Below are 12139 nucleotides of genomic sequence, written 5' to 3' on the forward strand. Positions count from 1 at the left end.
GCGCGAAAGGCATTTGGTTCTTCTGGCACAGGGGAAGGTACTTGTGAATGTCTCGGCTCCTATCCAAATCCTATCCCATCCTATCCCCATTATTGCGGAAGTGGCTCAGTGAGCTCTTTCCTGCCAACTTTGGGTTCCACGATCCCCTGATCAGCAACATCAGGCTTGGGAGTCAGGACCCCAGTTTGGCTCCTTAGCCAGCGACGCTGTAGCTTTCAATTCAGTGTGCTGGACTCCAGAGTTACAAATGTAAGTGTCTCTCTCTGTATGTTCCCCCCCTGACTGAGCTTAAGGGCTTATTGCTTTCTAGGTAGTCTTCCTGGGTTGAATTACCACGAGCTATGTATTAAAGAGAAGCCTAGAGGTTTCTAGCTAGTTTTTTTTTTAATGGTGTGGAACAATTAGGAAGAAGATAGTTTTGCAGCAGAGTTCCATTTGCGTAAGAATATGTCCTGATTTATATTAGATCTGCTAACAAAAAGAACACTTTTCTTTTTACAAATGATGATAAAAAAACCCTATGCATATTCATAGTGTATTCCGCCCCGTCCCCCCAAAACCTGGAGGCTGTTCCTATAGGGTTTAGCTAGTGGTTTTCACAGGGACCCAGGTGGCGCTGTGGGTTAAACCACAGAGCCAAGGGCTTGCTGATCAGAAGGTCGGCGGTTCGAATCCCTGTGACGGGGTGAGCTCCCGTTGCTCGGTCCCAGCTCCTGCCAACCTAGCAGTTCGAAAGCACATCAAAGTGCAAGTAGATAAATAGGGACCGCTCCGGCGGGAAGGTAAACAGCGTTTCCGTGCTGGCCACATGACCTGGAAGCTGTCTGTGGACAAACGCCGGCTCCCTTGGCCTATAGAGCGAGATGAGCGCCGCAACCCCAGAGTCGGACACGACTGGACACCCCTTTACCTTTACCTAGTGGTTTTCACATTGGGGTGGGTGTGAATTTGTCAGGTTGAGGTTCTGTAGATGTGCGCCTCATTCCTTAACTATAGTTGAGAGCTCACATGTGCCCTCCCGTATCCATTCTGAATCCAAACACACCAACCCTGGCTGGCCATACGAGTGGTGCAACAATAAAACTGCTAGTATATTTGCAAAGCTAAGCAGGGTCCTGTATAGCATCAAATTGGATGGGGGGCTGCGTGTAGAAATTCCTGTGTTGCAGGGGGTTGGACTAAATGACCCTCAGGGTCCCACCCAACTCTCTAATTCTATTATTCTGTGTTAGCACTGGCAATAAACAGAGTGTTTTGTTTGCTATGCTTTGGAAATCTGAATTTAAAGCTCATTTCCAAACTGATTAATAGCAGAGGTGCTGATGAAAGCTTTAATCTGGTAGAGAAGGAGGGAAGAACATGATCCCATGGCCTATTTTTGTGTTGGCTGGTGTTTGTCCAAAAGTGGGAAACTGTTTAAACAGCAATTGATCTATTATTGGGAAGAGAAGCAAGTCTTTTGTGGGTGCCCTGTCTTTGAATGGGCAGGCTGACACCTGCAAGGTTATTGTTCTTGGGCAGAATGCAGAAACATCCTCACACGCTTCCTTCCGGTTGACGCTGCTTTGGGATCCATGTGGACATCACTTAATGCTTCTTTGCTGCACGGCCTTCATTTTATTCTGCTCCTGCCCCTTCTTGCGCATCTTTGCTTTGTTTCCCCCTTTTGCCCAAAGGTTCCCCACTGCTTTTTACATGGTTCTCCCCCCCCACACACTTCTGCTTTGGCTCCTGTCTCTTCCAGCTTTGGAGACATGTTATCCTTCACTCTGACGGCTTTCGTTGAACTGATGGATCATGGAATTGTATCCTGGGACACATTCTCTGTGGCTTTCATTAAAAAGGTACAGTATGTTCAGTATGTTTAAGGGTCAGAGGAGATGTATTTATGCATGCACATCTGTTCTGTTCATTTACAAAATGGGGGTGGGGGGTTGAGGCCTGCCAGTATCAGCCTATTCTTCGTAGTTGCCTGGAAACACTGTGTGTCGGACACCAGAATGACTTCTTCTTCTTCTTCTTCTTCTTCTTCTTCTTCTTCTTCTTCTTCTTCTTCTTCTTCATTGAATTTATATACCGCCCTATACCGGGAGGTCTCAGACAGTTCACAGAACAAAATCAAAATATAAAACCACAAAATATATAACCAAAATAAAAACAACAACCCAATAACCCCCCACCCCAGAAGACAAACCTCATTTTAAAAGGGTGGCACTGTGGGTTAAACCACAGAGCCTTAGGCTTGCTGATCAGAAGGTCGGCGGTTCGAATCCCTGCGACGGGGTGAGCTCCCGTTGCTTGGTCCCAGCTCCTGCCAACCTAGCAGTTTGAAAGCACATCAAAATGCAAGTAGATAAATAGGTACCGCTACAGCGGGAAGGTAAACGGTGTTTCCATGTGCTGCTCTGGTTTTCCAGAGAGGCAATTTCTAGCTGTCTTGGGGTTATGTTTCTGAAGCATTCTCTGATGTATACTCAAGAACCAGTTTGGTAGTGTTTTCTAGAAAGGTCTGGGAAGATCTAAGTTCTAATAACTTTCATGGTCTGATATCATGCTTGTTGGATATTGTATGCAGGGTGCTGTGAAAATCACGGCATCTCAGCCTATCTTCATCAGTTTGTTGTGAGGATAAAACGAGAACTCATAAGCCGCGCTGATCTTAGAGAAAGGGCATGACAAGCCACAAAGCATTTTTAATTGATATACTACTCACAATCCAGCACAATTTCACTACCAAACGAGAGCAACAATGGGGTTTAATTGCTGCTAAAGTTGACAGAATTTAGCCACAGCTCACTTCTTCCTAGGTTGTGCCGATGGTGTTCAAATTTGAGAGAATTTCTGTAATTTTATTAACTTACTTATACGTTAATGCTGTAATGACATGGGATGAACAATATTTGTAAGGCAAATTATGAACGATGCTGCAACAGCACTGAGACTTTTTTGTATGCGCTTGACCTATTTTGGAGCAAGTAGATTCTGGAAAGAGGCCAGAGAAGGCACAGAAGAGAGAACAGAATTCACATTACCTTATAATATCATTATGTAAGCATGTTAAGGAAACATTTCCCAAGAGGAACTCTTAAGTTAATTATAAACATGCTTGCCTTGGGTTTGCAAGAGAAAATGGAACTCCATAGCATAGTCTGCCAAAGAGAATTGTTGGGTGAATAGCTGTTAACCGCATGCAGGCGTGTAAATATAAAGCCTCTCTTTATATCTCTGAATATTTTGTGTGGGGCGTATGGCAGGGACAGGAGCAATATTCAGTGACCCTTAACAGTGGTTTCAGAAGTGAAGTGAAGTGAAGTGTTTTGTGCTTCCACACAGGCTATTGATTTGCACAAGATTTGGTTGGCACCCCACAATTTCTAGTGCAATTATCACGTCATAGAATCATAGAGTTGGAAGAGACCACAAGGGCCATCCAGTCCAACCCCCTGCCAAGCAGGAAACACCATCAAAGCATGCTTGACATATGTCTGTCAAGCCTCTGCTTAAAGACCTCCAAAGAAGGAGACTCCACCACACTTCTAGGCAGCAAATTCCACTGTTGAACAGCTCTTACTGTCAGGAAGTTCTTCCTAATGTTTAGGTGGAATCTTCTTTCTTGTAGTTTGAATCCATTGCTCCGTGTCCGCTTCTCTGGAGCAGCAGAAAACAACCTTTCACCCTCCTCTATATGAAAAATGTCGTTTTTCTAACTGCAAAAAGCCGACAAGAAAAGTGATGGAAAATTCCACTGGGAAGAGTGAGACAAGAACCCAATGCTGGCAATGTTGTATGACTGCCATATGCATGTGTCCAGGTGAAGGACTCAGTAAATGGATGATCAATAAGCACCTGGTCAAGAAACCCCCTTGGTTCCACGGAGATTGACCCTGGCACCCTAAACCACCCATAAGCGTGGCATATGCACTGGCATTAACCATGATTAAGACAAACCAGCGGGTGCTATTATTATCCCAGGATTTGACACCCAGGGTTTATTGCTTTGGCCAAATACTATTTATTTTGCTGGAACATTTCCTTCTATCCAGCCACAGCCTCTTACAAGAAACCTGATTTATTTATAGATAGCAAGTTACGTGAGCAAGTTTCCCACTGACATTGCTATACTGCAACGATCACTAGCCATCCTGGAGTCAATGGTCTTGAACAGCCATGATCTGTACCAGAAGGTGGCGCAGGAGATTACAATTGGCCAGTTAATCCCACACCTTCAAGGGTGAGTAGCTTTCTATTACTTTGGTCTGGGAATAATGTTGAAAGTTACAGCGGATGACCTTGAAAGCAGCCTTAAAATTGATAAGATCTCATTAAGGATTTGGAGTATTAGCCAGGATTAAAGTTCTTACCCAAGTCTGGTCATGATCAGGCCCGGTGCGTCCATTTAGGCGGACTAGGCCATTGCCTAGGGCGTGAAAATGGAGGGGGTGCTGCTGAGCCTGCCCTGCAAAACCCCTGTGCCACCGCCGCTCTCCCAAGGCGAGCGCTCATGCTCCTCCCGCCTATGGAGGGGACGGCGAGAGCTCCCGGCGGCAGCAGCGAGCGGCGGCGGTAGTGGCGGCAAGCGCCCGAAGCCTTCAGCTATGGGCGCCGCCGTTCGCTCGTCGAGGAGCTCCCTGCGTCCCCTCCGTGGGCGGGAGGAGCACGAGCCAAAAGGAGAGCTCAGCGCCCTCCCGCCCATGGAGGGACGCTGTGAGCTCCCCAGCGGTTGCAGCGAGCAAGCGGCGGCAGCGCCCGCAGCCGAAGCCTTCAGCTATGGGCGCTGCTGCCGCTGCCGCTCACTCGCTGCTGCAGCCGCCGCCACTGAGGAGCTCAAAGCGTCCCCTCCACAGGCGGGAGGGCGCCGAGCTCCCCCCTTGGCCCGCGCTCCTCCCGCCAATGGAGGGGACGCAGGGGCATCAGCAGTATGTGTGCGTGTGTGCGGCACGAAGGTGTTTTGCTTGGGGCGTAAAAAGCCCTGGTCATGATCCTGCATTTCCATATGGGTGCAGTGAGAAGGGAAGAAGATAGGCCAGGCATCCCCAAACTGCGGCCCTCCAGATGTTTTGGCCTACAACTCCCATCATCCCTAGCTAACAGGACCAGTGGTCGGGGAAGATGGGAATTGTAGTCCAAAACATCTGGAGGGCCGGAGCTAATGCCACCTTCTCCATCCTGGAGCGACTCACCTCCCCAGTTCTGCATGGCTTTCTGGCTGTATTCAGTCCAGAGATGCTCCTTTCCTGCTACATATGTTCAGCCAAATGAAGCTTGCTGGAGCTTCTAGCAAGTCTCTTGCCTGCCGTTTTAAACTATTCCACAGATAAGAACCAGACTTACGTATGCTCATCATGACCTTGAAAGAAGAGCGAGATACAAATATATAGATTTAACACAGTTTCAGCTGACAACTGACTTGCTGCAATTAAGAAGCTGTGCATTAATTTAGAATATAATCATTTTTAAAGGTTTGTAGGGTTCCTCTCCCACACTCTAGCACCTTGTGACTGTACTTTATTGTCCTATTCTGTAAACCGCAGCAACAACGAAAATCATCATCTAAAGCTTGACTTTTGTATACCTGCTTTATATTATACTCTGATACAGGGCAGATCAAGAAATACAAACCTACACCATTGCCGTAATAAATGCACTTTTCCTCAAAGCGCCTGACGACAGGAGGCAGGTGAGTTGTTGTGTTAAAATATTAGGTGGGTCACTTTGTGGTAGTACCTGTCGAAAACACAGCTGCTTTGGACTTCAGGGGCCAAAACTGTGCCATAAATGCAATTCTTAGTTATACTTGTCGGACAATTATAGCTTGAAAGCTAGCGATGGCAGAGTTGAGATGTGCTACCCTTCTCTAAGAAGTAAACTTTTTTTTTTCTGGCAAGATACATACAATAGGGAGTCCTGGTTAATTTTGTCACTCTGTTCAGATACCTTTAAATGCAATTGGCAGCTGTATTGTTAAATCAAGTTGGAGGTTGTGTCCCTTCGGGAGATGCTTATAAGTGGTTTTCTTACCAATTCACAGAAACAGATTTAGTGTAGTGGTGGCCAAACTTTTTTCAAAGAGGGTCAGATTTGATGAAGTGAAGGGCCGTGATGGCCGACCAAAGTTCTTGCCTTTTTTTTAGGATTGAAGTTGTTTGAGCTTTTTTTATATATTTTACCCCAAAGTTGTTGAGCTTGCTTTTTTTTTTTAGGATTGAAGTTGTTGAGGTTTAGGATTTTACCCCAGGAAATAAACTGCCACAGGGGCCGGATTAGGCCCCCAAAACAAACTTTGGACGTTCCTGGACTGTAGTCAAGTTTCCCTCCATGTTTTATCATGCAAGTGAGCAACAGGGCGGTAGTTTCCTTGTTCTGACGAATAGATTATAGATTCCCCTAATAATCAATCAAGGCATTGTACAAATGTTGCCATAATGAGCTGTATACTTTTTTCAAACTTAATTGTTACTGCTTTTTTTTTCTTTTTTTCAAAATTAGGAAATGGCAAATATTTTAGCACAGAAACAACTTCGGGCAATCATCTTACAAGTGAGTGCTTTGTCTTCAGTTCATATTTCTGTGCTCATTTTTTTGATAAAGTAACAGTTGTTAAAGAAAATTCTGGGTTGAGAGACTATTCAACAGCCCAGCTTGGCGGGGTACAAGTCCCCCGGGGGTCCACGTGATCCGTAAAAGAAGGAAATTCCAGCCAAGTAATTTGGAGCAAAACAGCAGCCAGTAGACTTAGATCCTTTATTGTTGTGCAACAGATTCAAACAGCAGTAAGAACCCCGAGCGTAGGGTTGCCAGACTCAATAGAGGACAGGACTTCTGTGCCTTTAATTGCCCTGCTCTCCTTTGAGTCTGGAAACCTCAAAAGAGAGCAGGGCAATTAAAGACACAGAAGTCCTGTCCTCTATTGAGTCTGGCAACCCTACCCGAGCATGGGGCAACATTGGCTTTTTAAAACTTTCCCACCATATCCCAGAATACAGTTCGTACAGCATCATTTGCTACATCATTGACATGTCACAAATGGGACGGGGTAGACAGGGGTTACACTAGTTCAACCTTGGCAAACTTGTCCAGACAAGTCCTTGGTACAAGATTAGCATAAGCGGACATGTCAGGGTATAAGATTAGCATAGGCAAACACCTCTGAAGTCCCACCACCCAAAGTACAATAGAACAGGCATCCCCAAACTTCGGCCCTCCAGATGTTTTGGACTACAATTCCCATCTTCCCCGACTACTGGTCCTGTTAGCTAGGGATCATGGGAGTTGTAGGCCAAAACATCTGGAGGGCCGAAGTTTGGGGATGCGTGCAATAGAACTTCCTTTGCATGTCTGGACCCCTAGGCAAGTCTGGTGATGGGATTTGGCTTTCCTTGGCCAACAATCAGCTCTGCAATTGTCACCTCTGAGCCACTTCCTGGGGTAGGAGGTGTGCATACATGTCCTCACGCTTGGGGAGGTGGCAGGGAAAAGAGCTGTTTTCTCCAAGGGCAAAAGAGCTTGAAATGGAGGAAACTGGCAAAGGAGTTGATTTTATATTATTTATAAAGGTAGGTATCTTCCCTGGGCTGTCAAGTCGAAAGGATACATTCAGGCAATGGCGTAGGAAGCCGCTCGGGCTCTCGGAGGTTGCTACGTAGTGCGCATGTGCAGTGTCGCTACGCACGGCGCATGCGTCGCTACATACGACGTACGCGTTGCTATGTACGGCGCATGTGTCGCTACATTGCGAAGCTGCACATGCGCGCTATGTTGCAGGGTGTCGGCGGCACCGCTACTTGCGCTACCCCCAAAAGACGGAGCTAGGAGCGGGCTGCCCCCTCCGCTCCCCCCTTGCTACACCCCTGCATTCAGGCATAATATTTGTAACATTTAACAACTTTAAAGATGTGGCCCTGCCCCCTGTACTTTCCGTAACACGGTTAAAATGCTGAATCATGTTTCTCTACTCGCATATTTTAAAGGAACTGTGAATGTATTGATTGCATTGTTAGCAGGGGTTTGGGCTGGTGTGTGCCTATGCAGTTTGTGACTTCTTAAACTAAACTCATATTACTAATTGTGTGCTTTGACCAGCCAGGTGCTTGACAGACTTCTTTGTTTTTGCTGTCTCAGGCTGGCAGCAAAAAGAGGCCATTTACTGATCTTGTGGGCATCTACAAAAATAACTAGTGTGCTTCGTTTGGTTGGTGGCCCTGTCCTAGAGAATGGAGAGGGTGGAAGGGGATGAAGAGAAGAGCAAAACAATTAAGCTAAATATAATTATATCTCCAATGGTGAAGCTTATTTCTGGACTCCCTTGGCTGCTGTAACTTTACGTAAGCTTGCCTGGTGATTTTGCTCTTGCTCCTATTTTCAGTATGTTATCAGAGCTCAGAGGGCCATCAATAATGAAATGGCACATCAGCTTTACGTCCTTCAAGTGCTCACCTTTAACTTACTGGAAGACAGGATGATGACCAAAATGGACCCCCAAGATCAGGTAAGCAAAACAGTATTGTTGAACTGCTACATTTATTCTGTAGAGATAGGGAAACCACTTCAGTTAAATGGAAAAGCTTTGTCATGCGTGAATGATGAGCAGCGTGCATTATTTTAGAGGCCACAAAGGAAAAAATAACATGCAGTTCCTGTACAGTGGAACCTCTACTCACGACCACAATCCGTTCCAGAGACCTGCCCAGAAGTTGAAACAGATCGCTGGGAGAGGCGCCGTTGTGCGCAGACGCGGGCGGCGATTGCCCACATCTGCGCATGTGCAAACGGCGGCAAACCCGCTGGTTACTTCCGGGTTTGCCGTGGACGTTGGGCGAAATGGACGCGTAAGAAGAGGTTTGACTGCATACCTCTCAAGAAAGTTAGGCACCATTTATTGTGTTCTGAAGGCACCTAGTATAGTTCAGCTGCAGAAAAGGTAAAGGTAGAGGGACCCCTGACCATTAGGTCCAGTCGTGACCGACTCTGGGGTTGCGCGCTCATCTCGCATTATTGGCCGAGGGAGCCGGCGTATATTCCAGGTCATGTGGCCAGCATGACAAAGCCGCTTCTGGCAAACCAGAGCAGCACATGGAAATGCCGTTTACCTTCCCGCTGTAGCGGTTCCTATTTATGTACTTGCATTTTGACGTGATTTCGAACTGCTAGGTTGGCAGGAGCTGGGACCAAGCACCTACTATAGTTCAGCTGCAGAATCTTAAGGCAAATCTAAAGCAGGGCCTTGGTGGGAGACCATATAGGAATATAAAGCACAAGAGAGGAATCAGGATATGTAGAACTAAATTACAACAAAAAAAAATTAAGGCAGTTAGTAGCCCTACTTCTTAAATATGCACAAATATGCTTGGGGTAATATTTTTTAAAAAAGTTTGAAGGAGTCATTCCAATGACATTTTAAACTCCAGAGGACAGGCGAGAGAATTAGTAAATATGCCATGTCACACCATACTCATTTCTTCACAAAGGGTACAATTCTATGATCCCTTGAACCACTGGATCTTTTAGATCTCCCTCTGTGTGTGCGCGCGCGCACACACACACACACACAGAGAGGGGGGGGGAAGGGAGAGAGGGAGAGAGATCTGCCCTCATCACCTACCTGCAGCAGTTATGAGCTCCAACCTGGTTTGTTTTTCCAGCACTGCAACTCTGACATTGGAGAGGATACCTGGGGGTATACCAGCAGAGTCTGTGGATCCAGTTTAATATTTTTATCCAAGCCAAAGTTCTATGTTTAGCATAATTCAGTTACCTTTTTTTTACTGTTTAGTTATAGAATTATTGTAGTTCCTAATAACAAAAGTTATCCGAGTGGTTTACACTACAGCAACAACAAAGTATTTTTTTAAAATGATAAAACCAAAGCATAAAATCTAATACATAGTAAAACCAACAAGATTTAAAACAAGGTTTAAAACTAGTAGTTGGGGAAACAAGAGTACATTGTCCTACAATTTAAAATAGAAATTTTAAGGCCAGAAAACTTGGGAGAATGAAAATGTAGTGGTAAGGACATGTTCTGGCATTACTTTTAATATTCAAGGTTGACTGTATGGTTTTCCTTTTTTTTAAAAAAAATGGCAATGTGTTTTTTACAACCCCATCAGGCCCAAAGGGATATCATATTTGAACTCCGAAGAATTGCTTTCGATGCAGAGTCTGAACCGAACAACAGTGGCGGCAATGTTGAGAAACGCAAATCTATGTACACACGGGATTACAAAAAACTTGGGTTTATTGTGAGTATTCCCCCTTAATCTTAGTATCTGTCTAAAGGCTTTGTTCATTGTTACAGTGGTCTGGTTTGCATTAGAAGCGGTGCAACCCCCCTTCACCTCAAACTGATTCAGGGCCCGGTTCAGATCAGCCACGGCAACCTGGCCCTGGATCCGGATTGTTCAGTTCAGGCTTACATTGCAAAACTTACCTTCCAAGTCCCGGACTGCAGAATCCGGGACCGGCAACCGTGTGACACCGGAAGTTGTGTTGACGCAACTTTGCCCTTCTATGGGCACCAAAATGGCCGTCGCCGGCTTCAAAAGTAGCTTCTACGCATGACCGGAAGTGCGTTGACACAACTTCCGGTATTGCCCTGCCCATCTATGGGCACAAAATGGCCGCCACCGGAAGTCGCATCTACGTACTTCCAGTCATGCGTAGAAGCTACTTTAGAAGCCGACGACGGCCATTTTGGTGCCCATAGAAGGGTAAATCAGAAAGAAGAAGAAATGTCCGTCGGCAGGAGAAAATAACGGAGAACAACGGGAGACGAAGTGATACGGGGGACCACCGGGAAAAGGTAAGTAAAAACGGGGGGTTCCCAGGGAAAACGGGGTACTTGGCAGCTATGATTGCAAAATAGTGTCCAGGTATCTTGCTCTAACCCTGAGACATATATGGCTTTAACAATCAGAACCAGCACTTCGAACTGGTCCGGGAGTACTTGGGTGTCCATTGGAGTTGCGTTGCAGGTTCCCAGAGAGTAGGCGGCTGAATTGGGAGGAGTAAATGCAGAGAGAGGCACCAGCTAGGAAATTCGGTTAAGCTATGTCCTCTAGTTTTGAATCAGTTGGTTATGGCCATACCCAGAACATAATGAGTGTCTACAGTTATGAGCTGTCTTTAGTCCTTTGCTACCCAGTTCTAGCCAGCTATGTTAGGCTCAAGATACTGGATGTGGCCCATCCTGGGTTTTCCCCCAGCCGAGATCTTATTGCCCAGCACTCTGGGCACCTGTAGCGCAGGCGTATGGAACCTTCGACTTGCATGCCTAACGAGCCCTGACAAGAGGACCTTATTTGACCTGCAAGACCATTTCCCCCAAACCACGCCCAACTATCCTACCTCTGATGTAGTGTGTGAGACAGGAAAAGGTGTGACTGCTGTGACGATCCTCCCTTCTCTATTACTAACAGTGTGCTGAAGGAATTCAGTTATTGTTCAAACAACCCACTATTCCTTCTTTCTCCCAAATAAACTCCCTGTTTATATATGGGTTTGCTAGTACATAGAGTACAGTTCCAGCTTTCCAAATAACGTGGCTCTGTATCCTTAAAAACTCCAGGCAAATGTTTCAGGAACAATCTCGTGCCCTCAGTAAGGTTTCCCTCTCAACTCAGGTTCACCTCAGCAGCTGTTGCCTCAGCACTTTAGCCACTGCAAGGCACTCTTTCCCCTCCACTTGCCTCCTCTGTGCGTGACTTTGAGATGCAAACTATCTACCTGCTCCTCAGGCTTAGTTTTATCTCCCCTCTTCAGTCACCACCCTTTTGAGTTTAGATACGTTGCTGGAATAAGGAGGGACATCCAATTTGACACAACATAGATGAAAGCTTTATTTAACTGGAGAACATGTATATTTCTTTATGGTTTCATTTGTTTAAACTCTTAGTTCATCATCTTCTTTTCATATAACACAGACTTGTTAATACAGCTCCTGCATCCCTCTCTAACACTCTACTCCCCACAACTGCCGACTGCCATTTAGAATGCCCTCTAGCTCCGCCTCCCAGGGAAGACCTGCCTATAATGGGAGTGATAGATTAACCCATGATGAACTGGAATCATCATCAGGCACTATTCCGTCACAACTGCCATCACTTTGAAGTCCGTGGGCAAGTGATTTGTATGGAAACCACTC

At 45.9% G+C, this 12139-nt stretch overlaps 1 protein-coding gene across 5 annotated transcripts in view; it reads left to right on the forward strand.

Annotated features, from left to right (window-relative positions):
- Positions 1-12139, forward strand: part of ELMO1 (engulfment and cell motility 1) — a 318071-nt gene that overhangs the window by 132454 nt on the left and 173478 nt on the right. For all 5 annotated transcript variants that reach the window (XM_035129257.2, XM_035129260.2, XM_035129258.2 and 2 more), the window contains exons 8-13: positions 1745-1844; positions 4080-4231; positions 5599-5677; positions 6487-6537; positions 8363-8485; positions 10107-10238. In XM_035129257.2, coding sequence (XP_034985148.1) covers positions 1745-1844; positions 4080-4231; positions 5599-5677; positions 6487-6537; positions 8363-8485; positions 10107-10238 — 637 coding nt within the window. The remainder of the gene's footprint in view (positions 1-1744; positions 1845-4079; positions 4232-5598; positions 5678-6486; positions 6538-8362; positions 8486-10106; positions 10239-12139) is intronic.

The sequence above is a fragment of the Zootoca vivipara genome, chromosome 12 (genome assembly GCF_963506605.1).
Source record: "Zootoca vivipara chromosome 12, rZooViv1.1, whole genome shotgun sequence".
NCBI classification, from domain to species: Eukaryota; Metazoa; Chordata; class Lepidosauria; order Squamata; family Lacertidae; genus Zootoca; species Zootoca vivipara.